The sequence below is a fragment of the Sceloporus undulatus genome, chromosome 1 (assembly GCF_019175285.1).
Source record: "Sceloporus undulatus isolate JIND9_A2432 ecotype Alabama chromosome 1, SceUnd_v1.1, whole genome shotgun sequence".
NCBI lineage: Eukaryota > Metazoa > Chordata > Lepidosauria > Squamata > Phrynosomatidae > Sceloporus > Sceloporus undulatus.
In genome coordinates this window covers 203,879,467-203,901,816 of record NC_056522.1, presented here as the reverse complement: position 1 = coordinate 203,901,816, position 22,350 = coordinate 203,879,467, and the positions used below count along the sequence as shown (strand labels likewise).

General features: G+C 39.5%; 1 protein-coding gene across 6 annotated transcripts in view; it reads left to right on the top strand.

The window, feature by feature from the left end:
• The window catches only part of OSBPL6 (oxysterol binding protein like 6), an 85,780-nt gene that overhangs the window by 4,501 nt on the left and 58,929 nt on the right, over window positions 1–22,350 (top strand). For 3 of the 6 annotated variants that reach the window (XM_042476651.1, XM_042476641.1, XM_042476617.1), the window contains exon 2: window positions 21,019–21,287. In XM_042476651.1, coding sequence (XP_042332585.1) covers window positions 21,186–21,287 — 102 coding nt within the window. In that variant the 5' untranslated portion in view covers window positions 21,019–21,185. Of the gene's footprint in view, window positions 1–4,536; window positions 4,589–19,887; window positions 19,907–21,018; window positions 21,288–22,350 lie in introns of those variants that run through there. The other 3 variants (XM_042476625.1, XM_042476636.1, XM_042476658.1) reach the window with 3 other exon arrangements.

Below are 22,350 nucleotides of genomic sequence, written 5' to 3'. Positions count from 1 at the left end.
ACAATGAACACTGCTAGTAGTGGTGATCAAATCTGTTTCAATTTGGCTGCTGCCACACTTCAGAATTAATGCAGTTTGTCACCATTTTAATTGTCAAGCTAAATGCTATAGAATGCTGAATGTTGTGGCACCAGAGCTCTCTGAGAGAGAAGGAGACATATCTCACAAACTACAAATCCCAGAATCCCATAGAATTCAGCCATGGCTGTTAAAGTAGTATCAAACTGCATTAATTCTGCATTGTAGATGCAGCCATAGTTTCAGACCGGGCAAACTGTGGTTTGCTTAAACTATAGTTTCTTGAATTGAAATAACCAAGTAGAGCTTGCTGCTAATCACAATTAGAAGCCTTCAGATGCCGCACTACTGGGAGCCCATGTTTCATGCCTTCTTTGTTGTTACATTTTAACATTCCCAATTTAATTTCAGTGTAATTCAGTGGGAGAATTAAATTCCAAGTTTGGATGGAATTTAGGAAAGGAAATAATAGACAAAAACGGTTATCGATATTACTGAAGACGACACATTTTTGGAGGGTCTTCACCTTCTGTTTGAATCAGCCTCTGCTTTCTAATATTTTAAACAATTTTTACTGCTGTGCTTCATGTCTTTCAGCTGCTGTTAGTGTGTGTTATGGGATGGATGTCTTGAAATGTTGTTTATTTGTGTGAGCTCTCTAAAACACTTCAGAGATAAGGATGTAAATGGCTTGGAGTAACAAAATTAGTAATTTTCAAAGTCTAAACAGTTTTTCAAAGAAAAACACTATTCAGTGTAACAAAGCTCAATGGACAATAGTTTTGAAGCTAGGCAGATTTGGTACAACAGACATGGCTATTTGCAGAATGTTGTTATATTTAATAGTTTTGGTCTCCAAAGGAAACCATGTAATAGCAAACCACAGCTGCAGTACATTGTGCTTAATAAATTTGAATAGAAAAATTATATAAATTTTGTATATCTTGGTTTTGTTCCCATAAGGGGGCAACATATCACATATGCTTATATTTATTTAAGCTGTGTAATCATCCTGCAATTGTGTGTCCTGCTATTGCAATAGTCTTTTAGTCCTATTTATTTACATAATAGCTTCATCACCTTTCCCTCCCACCCATATAATTTAACCTGTTCTTACCCGTTGATAATACGTGTTAATTATTATCTTTATTTGCTTTTTCTATGCTGTTACTGGCAGAAGAGCCAGCTGTTTTAGTACTGGTGTTCAGTAACTATAATTTGTTATATAGACAGACTAATCCATTTTCTATATAACAGTGTGGTCATTCTAAATGGCTAGAATAAATTTTGGTCTCAGAGGCAACAGCCATTTCTAATTACAGGCTGTTTTCTTTTTAGTGGTTTAGGTTTAGGGCACTCTGCATTGCTTGACAGCTGATGTCCCCTGAATCTTTGCCCCTCCTGCATGAATCATGACAGATGAGCACAACATGCGGATATCTTCTTGCACTGCTGTGGAACTCTCTCATTTGATTTATTCCATATTTCATGGGAATGACTTGTTTCAAATATATCTGAGATTCACATTTCCTTCTTTATGGTCTCTTTGACTCACACATAGTGGTCAACACTATACTTGTGTAGCCTGCCTTTGAAATCCTCTAGAGTGTGTGTGTAGGGATGTACTAAATATTTTAGAGCCATACCTGTTATAGAAGATATTTTTTAAAACAATTAAAATACATAAAATTAACTATGTGTACATAAAATAGATTAAAAGTGGCTGAAATACATTAAAAATGAATTCTTCATGAATTATTAAATTCATTAAAATTCTTCCCACTTATTATTAAAAATAAAATTCTCCACTCATGTTTGTTGAATATTATTTTTTATTTTCATATAAATTAATCTTAAATGTACTTTATAGAACTTTAATTAATATGATATTGACTATTGATGTTCACCTAAGAGGAACTATAGTCGGCCCGCCACATTCACAGGGGTTAGGGGCATAGGATCCACATGAAAATGGAAAAACCATGAATATCTGCGATACCCCGCTTCCTTCATGGAGCCTCTTAGGGGTGTTGAGGGGCCAGGGAAGGGATATCGGGAAGTGGTGGTACTTGGTCCCTGGGGGGTTCACGCTTCACACACCCTCCCTGCCTCTTTCTCCGTCGGCTGGCCCTCTCACCTTCTCTACATCTTTCTCCTATAGCCAGAGCGCATGTGGAAGCACCAGACAAAGAGCCCAGGAGAGTGGCCAGTGTGAGTGACAGGGAGACCATGCTCAAGGAATGGAGTCCCTTCCATTCCTCCTCTACTGAGAGCTGCTGCCATGACCATTGTGGTTCCTAGGGGGGCTCGCCTGCCCTTCCTGCCTCTTTCCCCATCTGCCCACTCATTCACCTTCCCTGCCTCTTTCTTCCACAGCCAGGGCACATATGGAGGTGTTGGGCACAGCAAAGGAAAGGAGTCCAGAAGGGCAGCCAGGGTGAGTGGTGAGGAGGCCACAAAGGGCACAGGGGAAGTGGTGCTCCTTCCTTCCCCTTGCTGGGTGCTGCCGCCACCACTACTATAGTCCCTGGGGAGCTCATACCCTCCCTACCTCTTTCTCCTGCTTGCCCTCCCTGCCTCTTTTTTTGCCCTCTGATCTTCCTTGCTTCCTTCTCCACTCTCCTGCTTACCCTCCCTGCTGGCCCCATTCCTATCCTGCTTCTTTCTCTGCTGGATCCCGGCTTCTTTCTCTGCCTGCACACTGGATGATACTATTGAAAGAAATGTATGGAGAGGGTCCCTTATGATCAAACTTCAGAGACATTTTGTACTCCACTTTCTTTGGTATTAAGATTTGTATCCCCAACTACCACAGCACTATTAAAAGCATTTTCCTATTTGACTGCTCATTCATTCAAGACCACTGAATCCTATCTGTCACAAAGATTCTGCTAGTATACGTGAGGGCAGTTAACAACAACAACAACGTGTTTAGTTTCCATTTGCAAGATATCACCAGAGAAGAAATATGCTGCAGTGACATGCCCCATTTTAGCTTCTACTTGGAAGCAAAGAGTGCTCATCCTTCAGTACAGAAGTAGGATTCAAGATCTCTTTTGTCCTCACAAATTAGTTTCAGCTCATGGCATATTTCTAGATCCTGGTATAGGTCCAGATTTTTGATAGCATCTTGGTAGGGACTTTGAGGAATATATCAGCAGAATCATTGTGAGCCAGCTTTGCAGGTTGTATTCAAAAACATAGATAGAGAGAATCATGTCATATTTGATACCAGATGTCACCGACTCCATATTGGGATGGTCAACTTTCACCTACTCAGAGCATGCTCATTATACATTCAGCACATTCATTGTCTCCTAGACTATGTCAAAAAGAGGGACCATTGTCAATCAGTGTCACTAGATAGCAGCCTCTTGTTCAGTGCCAGCTTCTGTTTATATGTGTTCTGAGCAGGCCTTTATTGATTCCAGCTCTTTTCTCAGCACCAGCAATAGCTACATGCAGCTGGTTATATTTAAAAATCTCTCTTTGGTGTCATAAAATCATAGAGTTGGAAGGGACCACATGGGCTATCCAGTCCAACTCCCTGCCATTCAGGAATGCACAACTCAAACATTTGTGAAAGATGACCATCCACCTTCTGTTTAAAGAACTCCAAAGAAAGTAACTCCACCACACTCCAAGGCAGTCTATTCCACTCTTCCTACAGTAAAGCAGTTTTCCCCAAGTTATTCATCAGTTGCAGAGATATTGTGGACTTACACTGGATACTAGAACTACTGTAGAGGACATGTAGCTTGATGAGTAAGGCTTCTTAAATGCAAAAAATGACAAGAAACTCAGCGAGCTTACTCAAAATGGAGATGTGGAAAAGTGGGATCTATTCTATTCTCTTGACTGTGGAATATCAGCCAGATATTGCCTTGCATCCTTCCCCCGCAGGCCACTAAATGGTCATGTGGACACACTCCGGTACTGGAAAGTTGCCTTATGCAGGGAGTAAAATGGGAACTGTGAAACTGGAGTGTTACACTCTCACTGCACACTGTAGGCCCTTGCCCCCACCAATCCGGGAGTGTCGCTCAGCAAGGACTGTGGTGCCTGATTCAGTTTCATGGTGATCCTCTGCAGGACTTGTACAGCTGCTACATGATCACACCCTTGGATATTCATCAGACACTACAGACTAAATGCTGGGATAATCTAACATTTGGGAGAGTGGTTTTTGTCTGCTGAGATGATGACACAAGCTCCTATTGGGTGAGCAGTTTACTAATTTCCCACAAAGGAGTGTCACAGACACCATGAAGGAGGAAGAGGTTGCATAGATGTAACTGTGTTTCTTCAAGTGGTCATCTCCAAACTCTCACAACCTCTCTTCCTTCTCCCTGTGGTTTCCTTCTCTTCCTGTTGAGGTTAAAGTTCTCACAACAGAGAATTAGAACTGAGGGAAAAGAATGAGGCACACTAGATCAGCCACAAGAGGTGGGTAGGACAACTACCAAAAAGTCACTCAAGTTGTGGAAGTTTTCAAGGTTAGGCTTTGCAGGCACTGTGTGACTCATACATGTGAATTCACAGGCGACCACTCAAAGAACTACAGTTAGAGGTAAGCAAGCTATTCTTATGATCAGAGAAGGCAGATTTAACAGTGTGTGGCTTTAGATGGAGGGGGTATGAAGTGCCCTATGCAATTTTTTTAATTACAGTTAAACCATATTTATAGTGTTTTATAATCATGTGTAGTGTCAATCCATGTTAATACAATACTGTGTCTATATCAAATTTAAAGTATAGTAGATCTGATACAGTACATACAGTACAGTATATTAAGTGTCTTTTTTATGTGTATGTTAAATACAAAATTTAGTACAGTATTAAATTACATTAGGCTTTTTGATCAAACAACTCCAGAGTATTATCCATCAATGCCTTTTCGGGGATTTGAAGTGGCTTAAAACTGGATTTGGAAAATGTCTCAGTTCACTGCACCACCAGGAGCCCTGGTGGCGCAGTGGTTAAATGCCTCTACTGCAGCCATTCACTCAAAACCACAGGGTTGCGAGTTCAAGACCAGCAAAAGGGTCCAAGCTCGACTCAGGCTTGCATCCTTTTGAGGTCGCTAAAATGAGTACCCAGACTGTTGGGGGAAAATTAGGTTACTTGCTAATTAGCTTACTTGCTGTTCACCGCTATGATCTTTGGAATAGTGGTATATAAATAAAACAAATTATTAATTAATTATTATTTGATCTAATTACAGTGTGCCCTATCCCCCTACCTCAAATTAAAGTATCTTCCTCTCATGAATTGCCTTGAATTCCCTGGATTAGAAGGGGAGACAGCAATCATGCAGTCATTGCTGACTCAGTTGTACCTGTGGCATATTACTTTGTTTTTCCTACCTACACTAATGTAGAGTCATGTTGCTGCTTGAAAACATAGATCAACTGTGTTTATTTTTATAAACAAAGATACTGATCCCAGAAGACACATAATGCATGAACAATTATTTGTGTAGCAGTCAAACAACCATTAAACATATGCAAAATGCACATTTTGGGGTAAGGGTACAGGACCCTTGGAAGATAGGAGATCAGTGGATCACATGATAAAAAGCAGTGTAGCAGTGTTGCTGCTTAAGGCTGCTGACAGGGTTTTCTAGCTATTGTATACTGTATGTTTGCAGGGCAGCTTTTTGGTGTGTGCATATGTCTGTGAGAGCAAGGGTGAATGAGAATGAGGGAGAGATACTGAGATATCCCTGGATATGCAATTGCACCTCCTAGCCCTGGGCCCCTCATGGTAAGATTAATTGTACCTTCCTGTCTGTGATATTGGCCACAGTGCTTCCCAGCTGTACATTTCATAAGAGGAAATTTCTCTATGCTCTCCTAAGGCATTAGTCATGTTGTCATATCTCTTTCTGATACACTACAGAGAAGCCTTCAGCAGGGAGTTTGACATACAACTGGCCTTTTCTGGATCTGTTACTGTACATTCAGAAGAAAAAGAGGTGGTAAACATTAACCAGGAATTGCCCCCCTCCCTTTTTTAAAAAAAATTTAAAAAACTGCTTTCTATGGAGGTAGAATTGAGAGACATAATATTGTCACAGTAACCTATCTTCCTAATCCAATGAGCTGTTTGGTAACAACAACTCACAGGATCACAAAAAATAAAAATCATACTGTTGTGCAAGGGCATAAATGTTGTGCTGTGCCACAGCCTGAATAAAGAAAAAAGCTATTCATATACTCAGGGACATTGCCATGCTATTCTGGAGTATCAGCATGAAAAGGGATCTTGTAGCACCTTTGAGACTACTTGAGTGAAAGATGTTGTAGGATAAGGTTTCATAGACTGCTAACAAAGAATATAAAATAAAATAAGATAATATTGAAGAGCAGGGTCATGGACCCTTTGCAGGGAAAAGGCTACAAAAGCTTGATACAACTTTTTCACATTGGTAGTTTCAAAGGTGTCACAAGATCACTTTGCGTAAGAAAATTGTGTTGGCAACAGTGTTTCTTCTGGTTGCAATAAAATATGTACCCTTATCACTTACTGCTTTTAAATTGAAAAGTTATATGAGAAGTTGAGTTCAGGAGTCTATGTTATTGATCTATACAGCATATTGCAAAAAGTCAATATGTAAGAGAGATTGTGTTATAACACAGTGAAGCAAGCCATGAAAATTGCTATTCTTCTGAAGTCTTATATTACTAGATTGACACATTGTGACCCAGAATATTAGAGGAAAAATGGGGGGAGATGGTGAAAGAACCCATCTTGCTTTCACAGGCATCTTACGCATATAATTAGTTGTGATTGGAGCACTTGCTAATAACTCCCTTCAAGCTGACCTCAACTCATGGCAACTCTGTCAATGAGGCACCCCCAAGCCCCCCTGTCCTTAACAGCCCTGTTCAGGTTCTGCAGATTAAATACCCATCTGTAATGCTGCCTTCCTTCCATCCTACTGCCTTCCACCTTTCCAAGTCATACAATCTTTTCTAGTGAGTGATGCCTTTTAATGAGACCAAAGTACAACAGCCTCAATTTTGTCATCTTGGCTTCCCGGGAGAGTTCAGGTTTGATCTGTTCTAGGACCCATTTGTTTTGTCGTTTTAGCCATCCATGGTATCCACATAACTCTTCTTCAGTACCACATCTCTAGCAAGTTGATTTTGTTTCTATCTGCTTTCTTCAGGTGGAAAATACAATGGCATGAACAATCCTAACTTTATTATTCAGTTGTATAGCTTTGCACTTCAGGATCTTGTCTCGTTACTTCATAGCTGCCCTTCCCAGCAATAGTACTAGATAAAATTGATGTAAAAGGAAAATAGATCTACCTTAGTATCAGTAGCTTTCCACTGGAAGTGGTGTTACAAAGGGTTATGGTGATCTAGCTAGTGATGTGTCCTTTTATGAATATCCCAATTTATGAGGGGGGGAAAATCTGTGGAATAGCTGCACCGTGCCTATGTATGGGTAGCATTAGGACCTGTCTATCTGAATGCACACACAGTTGGGAATGTCTGGGCTGTTTACTGCCAAATCTCTTCAGAGTTAGTCCCTTCCCTACCTATGCACAACACAAACAATTGGTCACTTAATTTACCTTCAGTGTCTGAGCATTTTCCCTGCAAAGGGTCCATGACCCTGCTTTCCCTGATTTTGTCAGCAGATAATTTTCCAGCATGCCTTGAACAGAACATCTCTTTCAGGGCACAGAATGACTGGAGATGTATTTATGTACTTATTATAATGTGAGGCACCATGCCCGGAAGCTCAATGTTTGGTTGTTTTTAACACATTGCCATTGGGCCATCTGTTTCTGAGCAAACAGAGGTGGTAATCACTAGTCATCTCACCTCAGTAGCTAGCAGTTCATTGGCAGCATAGCAAAATAGACTCCATGGAGCTCTGCTGCAAACTACTCAGTTTTCCCAGATGGATAACTCCAAGCACCACAAGTCAAAAGGTTTCAAACAGCTGTTCCATCTTTCCTTCTTGAAAGATTCAATTTTCTCTCATAAGAAGAAAGATGGAAAAAACAATGGGAAAACAGTGAAGAGCTATAATTAAGATATGATGACAACTGGCCCCACCAATAAGCAGAGCTGGGGTGGACAAGTGTTCCAGGTCTGGAGTCTACACATAGACACACACACTCAGCCAGATCTGGACAGTGTCCTTCCTTCCTGCCCCGACCTCCAAAACATCCATCCTCATGCATTCTCAGAGCTGTGGGAGACAATTTTGCTGTGTTTGGGTAGAGGGTGCTCTCTGGCCTGTTTTAGGCATAAGGCTGCTTTTTCTCTTTTGGGAAAAAATTTCCTGCTTGAAATGGCAGAAAATGTAAAAACTCCCCCTTCTCAGACCTAGAGGGTGCAGAGGAGTCTTTTCAACATATTTTAAAATAAAAGATGCAAAGCATTCTGGGACCCATAGGCCACACTCTTTGTGCCCCAAGGTAGAATCAGTCCACAGGTCCTGAAGGAAGGTAAACAACAGTGAGGTGGTGAATAACTGAACTGTCTTTGACATGTGGCCTGCCCTGCATTCCTTGTCCCCTTGGACGTGGTGGTAGACCTTCTCTCATTGTGCTGAGGTAAGATTCAGCACAAGCTAAGCCACCATATATATGTTGAATGGAGAAGTAGTGCCATCTTGTCCTTTGCCCCAAACAGCAAAATTGTTTTAGTTCAAATCTGACTGGACTTCCCATAACATTCAACATCAGTATCCATCTAGTAGTGAAAATGTATCTTTCCAGATATTGTTGTTGGACTGCAACTCCTTGAAGCCACCATAGACAGTGTTGAGGAATGCTGGGAACAACAGTCCAACATTACCTGTAGGACCCCATGATTGCTATTCCTCATTTATATAGAGAGAGGATTGTCACATTCAGAGAACTGTTGATCAAAAAAGGGACTTGTATCTTTAGAACATTGCGAAGTGGTTGACTCAATCTGATTTTGAGGATGTCACAATATTTTGTAGCTATCAAACAGGTTTTAAATAACAGATAATTTATTAACAAATCTTTGCTGGCTCCATGGAACACTACACTATTCACCTATGAATGTGAATCAGATCTAATAACAGGATCTTTCATCTTTGGTATCATTTGACCTAAGCTTTTGTGTGTGTGTGTTCAACTCTCCTCTTGGTATAATCCAGGTATTGGGTTCCCATTTGGAAGCATAGGGTCGTTCATATCCTATTCGCAGTGTTTTGAAGACTGGCTCACACAGCAAGCCATACTGCGAAACTATCTGAAATCAGGAACAAGTGCTCTTAACCTGTTTTGAAGTAGGTTGAGCATTGTTCTCCAGTATAAACTTGCCTGCCTTCTTCTTTGGCTATTGTGCCGACAGCCTCCAAGTGTCTTTTCCTGTGGTAAGTCAGTCTTTTCTCCCCCATTTTAAGTAGATCTTAGATCCCATTTTATCCACATTTTCTGTCCTGTTCAAGTGAATATGTTAAGTGTACACTAACATAGGATATGCACTGCTACTGAATTAGTCATCTTTCAGCTATCCAATATTGAAGGCAAAATAAAGGAAACATCCAAAGGCAGTTCAGATGTTTGTTTCTTTTTTTAATGTGAGCAAAGTAATTGAGTTACAGCTCAAAAAAGATTATCTTGTGATGTGAAATTCATATTAGGGTTTAAAATGGAAAATATTAAATGTCATTATTTCACTTCAAATTTTTTTATAAGTTCAGATTTGACAGCTTTATGTGATTGCTTTTAAAGAAATTATGAGAAAAATGTCTGAAGACTTGTGTATAATGAGTGCTTTAACATGGCTAGTTAGCTTTCCAAGAAAATATTATGTTCCGATAAAGCTCGAAATCTGGATAATCCAACTTGAATGCAACAAAGGGGTATTGGTTTTAAGTATATATTTTGTTCTGAAAACAGGTACTTTGTCTTTCTTTATGGATCATTATTTGCAAAAACTGCATTTTAGCCTGTTGTAAAAATTAGTTGCTTTTGGATCCTGCTGCAGAGGCATAAGGAGGTACTCTCCATTAATCTGAATCAACAGTACTGCTTAAATTTCCAGAAACAATAGAGAGTAACCCTTTCTGGGAACATTCTACTTCACAAAGGGCTATGAAAAGACTGCCTATAAGCAAGATATAGGTCATTCAGCAGATTGACTCCTGCATACATCTGTCTACTAAGCTATTAAGGGAAGTCAGGCTGCATTATAGCTAGTTATTATATAGAGATCTGCACAGGAGAAGCAGTTTTACACAGGTCACAGCTCAAGAACACTGATATAAGCTATTCAGCAGGAAAGCCAGCCAAGGTACAAAGTAACTCTGGGCTGCAGGAGATTTGTGAGTACTTGGTCTTGAGAGTAGGTAGATAGGGGTAGAAATCATTTGAACAGCTCTCTCAAATCTTGACAAGGTCTGCATCCCTCCTCCCCTCCCCTATATAGTGTGTGTATCTGGAAAGAAAATCTTTGGATTGTCATGGTCTCTCAGTTAAGGGACAAATGTATTATTATTATTATTATTATTATTATTATTATTATTATTATTAGAGAAGCTTCAGAGGTTGTTGCAAAAGGGAGAAATTTCACCCCTGTTCATTTTTAACTAATTGCTGTTTGCTCCTTACGCTGGAGACCGTTTACAATTGAATAGCTATGGTATATTTGTAGAAAACATTACTGAACATAAATCTCAGTGTAAGATTCAGAACTTTATCGCACCCGCTTTTCCCCCGTTATAGGTATGGGAAGAGGATGCTCGTGTGCGCATGCGACCAGCCAAAAATGGATTTTATCGCACGCCAAAGCGTCCTCCAAAAGGCCTGGTTCTATCCCCTGGCGCCAAGCCATCCCCGTTCAGTGCTGAGGGGTGTTAAATGCTCTGGTTGGAAGTCTTCCAACCGAGGAAAATGGCGCCCCTCAGCACTGAATGGGGATGGCTTGGCGCTGGGGGAAGGAACAGGGCCTTTTTGGAGGACACTTTGGAGTGCGATAAAATCCATTTTTGGCTGGTCGAGCACGCGCACATGAGCATCCTCTTCCCGTACCCGTAATGGGGGGGGGGGAAAGCGGGTGCGATAAAGTTCTCAGAAAGAAATATTTGCAAGAGCTTGGTAAATATAATCCAGTAATGGAATATGCAATGCCTGGTGGTGATTGACTTTGCTGTTTGATGGGGTCTCATTTGGTGTGATTCATAAAGGATTTGTAATACCTACAGTATTGAAGTGGTGGGAGGTGGATTCTGAGCAACTCATCCAAAGCATCAATACAGAAGCCAACACAATGTCTCTTAGCATGCAACAAGAAGCCAGTATAGCCAAAAACAGGGGTAGGCAACCTGCGGCCCGCGGGCCGGATGCGGCCCGGCAAGGCCTTGGGACCGGCCCCAGCCCAGTCCTGCCGCCGATTGCCACCGGGGCCTTTGGGGCAATTGTCTATAGAAGCCTCAGAAACATGCATTTATCTTAACATTTTTAAAAAATCAGCAATTTTTTTCACATGTCCTCCATTTTTTATTTAAAAAGTGCCCTCCATTTGAAAATTTTGTCCTACATTTGTCCCGGTTTATTTATTTATTTAATTTTAAAAAAATATTTACTTTTTATTTTTTTGGCTTCGGCCCCCCAGTTGTCTGAGGGACAGCAACCCGGCCCCCAGCTCAAAAGGGTTGCCTACCCCTGGTCAAAAAGGAGAAGAGCTTCTCCTCCTCTGCTCTTTCTGTGTATAGAATACAGGGATTGATGTAACTGAGAATACTCTATACTGTTCTGAAATTTAAAGCTGGCACAAGTGCAAGGACACACTCAGCAGGGATATTTTTGATAGACTAAACAGTACGTTGAGAGCAATCCTAATGTATTTGGACTGCACAGCTGCTAATGGGTGAAGAAAGGAAAGACGAAAGGAAAGCTTAAATAAAATATACATTCAAGGACACATAGCCATGATTTATTTTAGGATAAAAATCAGAAATTTACATTTATCAGGGAAATGAAGATTTGGGATAATTTTCCCACTTCCACACAAGCACTCCATGATAGCCTGAGTAACAATGGGAGCTTTCTGAGTATGCTATATTAACCACGAGATACAAAGATCTTGAAATATCATCTTTCCCACTCATTGTGTAATCTAAAGATCTGCATTATATCAGAGGCCCATTAGTCCACTGTGGCTGTATTCACTAGCAGCAGGCTTTGGATATAGGTTTTTCTCAGGGGTAATCCCAAAGAGCTAGTGATGATAGGAATTAAACCTCTGAACATGTAGAGAATGTATTTTGCAACTGGGGCTGCATCTGCACTGCAGAAATAATGCAGTTTGACACCACTTTAATGACATGGCTCCATGCTATAGAATCCTGGGATTTGTAGTTTTTTGTGGCACCAGAGCTCTCTGACAGGGAAGGCTAAATATCTCACAAAACTACAGATCCCAGAATGCCATGAGCCTGAACTGTGGTCTCATACTGCATGGAGAAAAAAATATGTTTGATCTCAGGTGCTTGGCTGGTGTTTCTTGCCTGTGTGCTTGAATAAAACCCTGATTTCCAAAAGAAATTCAACTGAGAAAATTTAAAGCTGGAAACAGATAAGCAATCTGGATTGAGAGAAAAAACACAAACCAGTTCTGATTTGGCTTGCCCAAGGCATACATACCCAATTTATTAGTCCCTTTCATTATTGTTAGAATAACAGTTGTACTTGTCATTAGCTTTCCTTCGCTTTTTTCATTTGCTGAAGTGTGATTGTGTCTGTTGTATTATCAGGGAGCAAGGGCTACAGAATTAAGGAATTTCCCCCCAATATTTCTATTACTACTTAGGTTTTCAAAGGAGTAGATAGTCTGAAGCTGAAGTCATGCATTTTATAGAATTGATTTGAATTGCAGCATTCTTAAAATAAGTAATTTTCTTAGAATAAAAGATTATTGCCAGCTCTAGCGGATAGGTTTGTTATTCATCACCAGTAGTATTTTTCCTTGTCAGCTCCAGCAGCATAAGCCATTCACCAGCAAGATCAATCTTTAGAAGGACCTATAGGTTTTTGTTGGCCTTGAAATGGTTTGAAGCAAGGATGTAAGGCTAATGCCTATGTGTAATCTCACTTCTACATGCATCTTCATGCAGTCCTGTTGTAAACTGGGTTTGTAGACATGCATTGTGCTTGCAGATGTGCTGCTTTGTTCCATTAGGAAATTTCTGAGGCACACATGGAAAAAAATCCATACAAAACAAAAAACCCACAGTCACATGAACCTGAGTTATTGGTGTGCCACAAATAAATACTACAGACCTTTTCAGTCACGAAGTTGGACATTAGAGAATGAAAAGGATTGGAGCCTCTTTGCTAAATTACCATTTAACCTAGTAATTTGAATTCAGTGGAACTCTCCTGATTACCATATATGCTTCAGAGGCTCTGAAAGGGTAGAGATGTATGCTCAATCATGTAGCCAAGCAGCAGATAGGAGAGGCAGATGTCATGTTGACCTCTTGTCATCAGAATCTGATTATCTGTGGTTTGACCTCCTCTATCCATTTAAGGTCACCATTGATGAATTTAGTCCAAAGCTTTAAACATTTTAAGCTAGCAAGACCCTACAGTATGAGACCTATGTTTTGTAAAAAGCAAATTAGAGTGTATTCAGCGTATCATTATAGAATATAGGTGGGAGGAATGAATATTTTGGTATATTTTGGAAAGGCTAATTATTGAACATCAAGTGAATTCAACCCAATAAATTTTGCTAGAATAAACAAACCAAATCATCACTATTTTTTCCCTCAGGGATTTACATGATTATGTGAATTTCTTTTCTATAGCAGAGGATCTTCAAACGAGTACACTTCATGTTCCACATGCAGTAGCAGGAAATGTTCTGTCCAAGAATAAATTCTAACAAGTGTCAATTTACTTACATACAAACTTATTTACTTACTATATATATTTAAAAGCCATATATAGTGGAGCCTCGTTATCTGTGGACTTGCCATCTATGAACTTGTCATTCATCAGAAGTCCCATTATCCTTAATGGTAGTGTGGCTGCATGCATGCACTGCCACTGGGGATAATGGAACTTGAAGTCCTGAAGATTTTCGTATTCTGGGGGGGGGGGTGTCCAGAACAGATCCCCCATGGATACTGAGGTCCCACTATAGAGCTAATGTACAATAATGCTAAAATATGCAACCCAAACAGTATACAGAATTAGAAAATTATTGTATATTGTCCATAAAACAGAAGGTAGGTTGGTCTACAGAAGGAAAATTTGTAAGGACAGTAAGATTTCAACATGCGTCTAAAAATAAGCATTGTTGGGAAAAGGTGAATATCAGATGTTGGTACATGGTGAATATCGCAGTATTTTACTTATCCCCCTCACCAAAAATGCTTGATAATTTTGGCATCATTATTATGATGATTATTATCCTAAGGATGAGGGTGCCTTCTACAAGCTGACTGGGATGGGACACAACAGAATGGAACAGAATTAAACAGAATGGAATGGGTGGCCAGAGAGAGGCACTAATTAATGGAATCAGCCCATTAATGGCAGAATTTGGAAAACTTTCTATTTTCTTTGAAAATTAGCCTACTACTCTCATGCGTTCTTAAAGGAAACATTTGTTGAGATGTCAAGACAGAGCTAGGGAAAATTATTGCGTATGTTCAAAGCCATTTTTTTTCAAAGAAATACTTTTAATTTGTTAGACTTCTTTATTTGAATAACATACTTTAAACAACCGTGGTTGCTGCCTAATCTATCATGCTTAATGATATCCAGTGGTGACAGTAGGAGGATGCAAGGGTGTGGCCTGCACCAAGTGACACCCTAGAAGAGGGTAAAACCTGGTAAGGCCCTCCTCCTGCTGCGGGCTGAGGAGGGCTGAGTGCCCCTCTCCTGGTTTTGTCATGGCCTCCTCCGCATCCCTCCCAACTTCACTGCCATGGCACTGTTCTACTCCTGGGGACAACAGCATTGCAGCAGCGAAGGAGAAGGCTGAGTGCAGCCCTTCCTACCTCGCTGCCACAATGGTGCTCTATTCATGAGTAGAGTGGCACTGCAGCAGCTGCAAAGGAGAAAGGATGAACATTCATTTTTTGCTGATATCCCCCTCCCCCTGAAGGTGACCCCTGTCCAAAAACTGTGACTTCAAGCATTTAGTGTAGGCTGAGGAAAGTAGGAAGAGAATTAGGAAAGTTAACAAGAAGACAGGACAAGCCACAAAGCAACAGTCCTGTAGTACCATACTCAGCAACTCCTGATACACTATTGAGGCAGCTTATTGTTGTCCCCCATTGTCTATTACTTCTCACTGAGCCCTGGTACAGGCTGTGGTCTGAAAAACTTTGAGTCTGTATCAGCTGCTCTGAAGCCACCTGCAGTAGCAGAGCCAGTGGCAAACACTTTAAAAAACTGTTCTCTTTTGTTCAAGACAGCACAATATTCTGTATTGAGGTTCCTCCCCTTATCCCAAAGCTTAGGGAAAGGGGCCAGACCCTGAGATATGGAAACTTCATTTTTTTTCCTTTAAAGCAGATAATGAAAACTAAGGAGTAAGATGGAGTAATGGTAACAAATTTATTTTCAAATGCTATAACAAGTACAAAATAATTTTAATAACAGCGTCACAATTTCAGATTTGTCTTAATCATTCTATGAGCGAGTTAAGGATTTGAACTTCAGTCTCGTTTGTCATAGTCCAATAGTCTATTACTAACACATTGATTTTTTTTTATCTTTTAGTCTTTAGTTCTTTTCCCAAGATGCTACTGACCCAAATAGTTCCAAAATGTTGGCCCTACAGATGTTTTGGACTTCAGCTCTCAGAGTTCCTGATTGTTGGCAAAGCTGGCTGGGGCTTCTGGCAGCTGAAGTCCAAAACACCTGGAGGGCCAAAGTTTGGGAATCACTGCTATAGAGCAAAGTCCTATTTACCTTTGCTCACACATCCCAACCCCCCAAGTTCTTAAAATGTCTTCTTTTTTGGTTAGATGTTGAGTAGCACCATGTGTGGCTCTAATACTGACAACAACAACAGTAAAGATTGGAGAGGAGAACCACAACAGATTAAAATACATCCATAGATTAGATACATAACATCAGTTAAATACACATGAGACGTGTTTAAAAAACCCTGTTAAAAGAACATATAAAGCCAAAACATATTCAAAACAGTCAATTCATCCTTTAAAATTTCTAATTTAAAAAGCATCTGGGTAGACCTGCCAGAAGAGGCTGGTCTTTAGTGCTGTTTAAATTCAGACAGTATATCCAGTTTTAAAATCTCTTTTGTCCGGTCATTCCACAGTTTGGGGATGGTTGGGGGGGGGAAAAGTCCTCTGGATGACAGTCGCCATCCTAGTCCTGACTGACTGAAATGATCCTGTAAGTAAACTGGACCCAAACAATATAGGACTTTAATGGTAATCAACCCTTTATATGCTTACGTTTTTATTAATGCATTTTAAAAGATCCCAGCTGCCACATCTGTTTATCTTTCTCACAACTCCTATGTTAAACATAAAATTGTCCACATTCATTAACTGAATGGAATCCAGACATATCAATCATTTAGATTTTCATTTACTGAAGATCTAGACCACAAATGTATTTAATGCCTCCTGTTCACCAAAGGTAGCTAGAAATCTTTACCATTTACTCCTTGAATAAACTCTTGAGTACAGCTCAGTGAACTGAAATTAATTTTTTGCTCTTTTGCTGCAGTATGCAGAACCTTTTAAAATACAGTTATTTCAAACAGTAGAATTGATTTTTATTTGTGCTAAATCAAGAAAGTGTGTCATCTTGAAATAACAGACTTAATACAGATCCTTTTAGAAGTTTCTCATATAGCTTACCGTATGTACTCAACTATGTCGACCTCATGTATAAGTCGAGGGCAGGTTTGGGGGCCAGAATTATGGATTTTGATATAACCCATGGATATGTCGAAGGTAAAACTTAGGGGCATGCAACAAAGGATGTAAAGGATGATGCAAAGGGAAATCATGCCAAAGAACTTAGAAAATTCCAGCAGACATTAACTGTTTGTGCTGATCCTAAAGACTGGATAGATGAGAGAGTAGAGGGGACCCATATTTCTTTTTGGTGCTCCCAGGATAGACTAAGCTCTCGCCTTTTACCACTCACTTCAGAAAAAGGGGATGGTTCTTCTTTTACATATATAAGACTTAAAGTACAGTGCTTACATCAACCTGTGGATAAATTGACCCAGTTTTTTTGGGTTGATTTTTTTACTAAAATTTCTAGACTTATATATGAGTATATACAGTATATGGGAGTAGCTGTGCACATAGTTATAGACTTGTAAATGCAACCATTTCTGTATTTACTGCAAAGGACAACAGTATCTGACTGCATTCTCAAAATGTACATAACTCCATAGCTTAGAAGAGTCCAAGTATGATATTTGGGACTGCAGCATCCAGGGTTCAAGTTACGTTGTTGGTGCTATGTGCCTTCAGGTTGTTTGTGACTTATGGTGACCCTAAGGTGACCCTATCACTGGGTTTTCTGAGTCTGAGAGTGTGTGACAGGCCCCAGATGACACACACTCAGCCTCAGAGAAATCCCAGTGGGTTTCCATGGCCAAGCAGGGAATTGAACCCTGATCTCCAGAGTTGTAGTCCAGTGTACAAATCACTACACAATGCTGGCTGTAGGTCACATTAGTGAATAAGAATTAGACCATTGGTGCATGTAGCCCTGTGTGGTTAACACTGGCTGACAGTTTCTCCCCCAAGACTTCAGGCAGTGTTCTTGCCTAGCTCTATCAGAAGATGCCAAATATTGAACCTGGAACCTTCTGCATGCGAAGCTTGTGTTCTTACACTGAAGAACGTGACAAAGGGTGCGACTACTTTTTAAAATGTAGATGCTGATACCCCAAAATTAGGAGAAACAAGCATGTCATATTTAGCCTTATGGGGCTCAGTCATGTCTGAACATTGCATGTTCTCACCTAGAAACTTTACACTGAACTATAAAATTTGGTGAAGCTGAAAAATGTAGCCTGCATGTGTTCCTTCTGTTACTTATAATTCATTGTCCAAGGTTAAAATCTAGCACTGAAAATTTTATTTATTTATTTGATTGTTTTATTTCCCACCTTTCTCCCAAATGGGGAGAAAACTGGTGCCAGGGCTAATATCTTGTGAGCCCTGTTTTGCTCTTCCTCAAACATTAGTTTTGTGAGGACAGGCACTTAATAAATAAAAGCTTTATTTCCTAATCTAACATTACAACACAGAGAGAGAGCCATACACATGCATCCCATGTGTTGTCTCTCACATACACATATGAACATATATGTATACAAATGTCATTGGCATTCGAGCTGGCAGTCTGAAAACTGGAAATGGTTTCTGTACCTTTAATGCTTATGTAGAAGAGGTAAATTCAGCAGATGATGCTTGCACACAACTAGGAAACCAGCAACTCCTGCTGAAATTCCCTCTTCTACACAACAATTAAAAGTATAGGAGGTGTTTCCAGTTTTCATTCTGACAACCCTAACAGAAATGACAAAAAGTACAGCATGCACAACTCATCATGGCTGTAACACAAAGTTGGAGAGTCAGTTTCTTGGGAAATTCAGAAAGGAACATCTTGAAAATTAGGCTAAGAAGCTAGATTAAGAGTCTTAAATCCAACTGTTAGCATCAACTAGAGCAGATCCATTGAATAAATAACAACTTGGTAAGACAGTACTTACATAAATTTCACTGATTCTGTGGATCTACTGTAGTTGAAACGCATAATCAGATTTAGGCCAGAGTGAATGATATATGAATTAATTTTACAGAAAGGATGTGTGTGATAAATATATCTTTGTTCACAAATTCACATCCAAATGATTAAATGATAAATTGAAGGATGCATCATTTTACCCATGAATATCCAAAAAAAGGGCTTTTTTATAAGCAGTCAGTAGGGGACTGGATGGAGGATGAGCTGTTGTTAGTGATCTTGAAAGTACCTAATGGTTGTGTGCCTAAGGTGATAATATGTCAGTTGCAGAGGTGTACACTATCTATGTACCCTGACTTTCCTTTAGGGAAGCTCTCTTTAATTTAATTAGTAGAGGACACACATTGATAATTAGACAATAGCCCTCTTACTGTTATCCATTAACAGTTTCTCACTACTGGCAACCTTCAAGCCTTCTTGCTTGATTTCTCAGGGAAAAAATGGATACTTTCACCAAGGTGTTCAGTAGGCTTTAGCCCCATTCAGGTTTTTATGAAGTGGGGAAAGTAAATGCGTGGAGGAAAGTATGTTAACCTCCATAGTTGCTCTGCAGATCTGGAGATCAGCACTTTAAAGAGAAGAATTTCCTCTATACTTGGAGGCTTTCTACATGATTAGAAACCCAGGGTAATCCTATATGTGTGTGCCTTCAAGCAGTGGTGTGACTAGGGTTGGTGTCATCCGCTCCAGTAGCTTATGGTGTCACACACTCCCATTGACCTCCTCCCATACTACACTATGCAGAATCCTTAGTAATGTTTTTGTACTAATATTATTCATATATCGTAATTCTCATATATCACTGAATGTAATGGTAATTGTTGTGACATAAACAACTAGCAAAATTAAAATTATATCTTTAAATTACATTATCTTATGAACAGAACAAATGTGTTTACATATACCTGGTTTCCTGTAGTTAAAGTGAAAAATTGGTAAAATGTTATTTTTTTAAAAAAATTAAAAATTAAAAAAATTACTTTTTTTTAAAAAAAAATAAATTTTGAAATGTTAAATGTTATTTTAAACAAACCTGGAGTCTTTCCTTTCTCCTCCCACAGAGCCTCAGCTCATTCGTACTATCTCTTCAGCATTTTAAAGCATTTTAAAGAGATACAGGTGAATGCTACTGCTCATTTCTGTCCAAATGCAGATAGATGTCTGAGGAGCAGTAGTGTCACCTGGTGTGGTCTGCACCCCACTAGTGACACCACTGCCTTAATGTGTACTTGTGGAAATCTTATGAATTTCATAGAGTTTTCTTATAGAAGAAATGCTCAGAGGTGGTTTTGCCAGTTCCTTCCTCTGAAATAAAGCCTTCTACAGAGGCATGTGTGTAAACAGATAGACAGATAGATATTAAAGAGAGAGAGAGAGAGAGATCTGTATATACATACACACATGCAAGCTGCCCCAACAGTCAAATGCTCACTGCTCAGTGAGAAACCCATTTCTAGTTTCAACTCCTAAATATTCTACAATATATAACAATACACTATCTACCACAGAGCTTAGCGTAGACAAAACCTTGGTAGATCTAACAGCCTTGTTATTTCTTATCTGACAATTTGTTCATCTCAAATCTTTTCTTACTCCGGCTCCAAATGTAATGGAGTTCATATCATTTCTGCAAAGTGCACTGGAATCTTGAGGAAGATAGTCATTTGTTGTTTTATAGTGAATAGTCACATTCATATCAATGGCATTCATATGTGGAGAAGATGAAGATGGCATGGTTGCCATAGATACTGGGCTTCCTACATATTCTTTAAGTGATATTTGCTATCCACCTATGCATGCCTTTCTAAACAAATCTGTGGTGGGGTGGGCAGAGAGTAGGGAAAGCTGATTTTTAAAACAATTTTAGCTTCAACATAACTTGTCACTTGGGAAGCCAAGCAAGAGAAAATACTCAATATATTGTAAGAAAGAAAGTACTAGTCGGAAATCTTGCAAACCAGAAATTTCCTCTGAAAAGGAATCATCTTCCCTTTTTTCCAGACCAATTATATTGGGAAAATATTTTATAGTTACCTCCAGGACCCCACCTCAGAATCCTGCTATTTTCTGATTAGTTGCATTTTTATTTGCATGAAATCCATATTTTAATTTGTTGGTGAATTCAGATGTAACAAAGGGGACAGAGTCACCACTCATGTGTTTGTTTTTATTTACTGGGGGAATGTGTTATGGAATATGTCATCTCCAAATCTTTTCCTTCTTCTTTCAAGGTCTGGTTTTGATGCCTTTTGAATTAATCACCCCCTTTAATGTAAAGGGTGCACTGTGAACTGGAATAATGCTGAAAATTATTTGGCTCCCTCTTTATATTGAAGACTGAAAGGAGATTAATGTGGTCTTATCTGTGAAAGAAGATCACAAGACTTTAGCTGCAGAGATGAGTTCAGAGGAGAAAGGTATATCTCCTGCTCACAAAACCTCTACACCATCTCATAAAAGTGCCTCTTCTTCATCATCTTCCCAGAGGGAAAGCAGGCAGGTATGTGAAAGATAACATATTATTTGTTTATATTGAAATGCTGCAGTTTCTTTATATTGTTCCTTGTTATTTATACTTGGTGAAAGTGAAGTTTGGATGTTAGTGGACATAAATGTTCTTCATATAGCTTGCTTCTTGAAATAACATTGATAAGAGCCCTTTACTCACCATGTTATCTTTTACTTTCTGCTGCTGCTTTAGAAAGGGATCAGTAATCAAGAGAGAAGGTGACGGTCAGGGGGACTTTTGTAATCATGTAGAAAAATCCATTCAAACCTACTGTAAACTAGATGCTGTTTTGGTAAATACGTGGTTGCAGCCATGTATTTTCCAAGATGATAGGACAGATGTGTGGGTGGGATGGCACTATCTAGGGAAGGATTTGAGAGAGACAGAAGAAGAGGTATCCAATGCCTAGCAGTTTTTTCTAGTAGCTGCCCTAAGCCTTCCTGCCTAGCTGTGTACACTTCAAAGCTGGAAGAAGAAACTACCCAGAGGTTCAAGATTTGCAGGAAGAAAAATCAACTCACCCATCTTCACATCAATCATCTTGACCATGATAATCTTCTCTCTATCTGCAGTCAAGTTATCAAAGGAATTGTGGCCCCGAGAACACCATGTTTATCTCATTATATCTAATTATCTCTTATTCTTCTAGAATTTTTTAATTTTACTTTTGGTTTTCTTTATCAGATTGAAAAGGGATGTGGTGGCTTAGTAGTTAAGATACCAATTCTGACAATCGTAAAGTTGGAGAGTTGACAGTTTGTCACAAGTGCCGCATGATGAGTGAGCTCCCGTCACTAGTCATAGCTTCTGCCAAACCTAGCAGTTCAAAAGCACGTTAATGCAAGTAGATAAATAGGTACCACTTTAGTGGGAAGGTAACAATGTTCTGTTCAGTTATGCTGGCCACATGGCTATGGAGTCATCTTCGGACAACGCTAGCTCTTTGGCTTAGTAATGGTGATGAACACTGCCCCCTACAGTCAATTATGACTAGACATTCATATCAAGGGACTACCTTTACCTTTTATCAGACTGAAGTGCTTTGGAAATTATT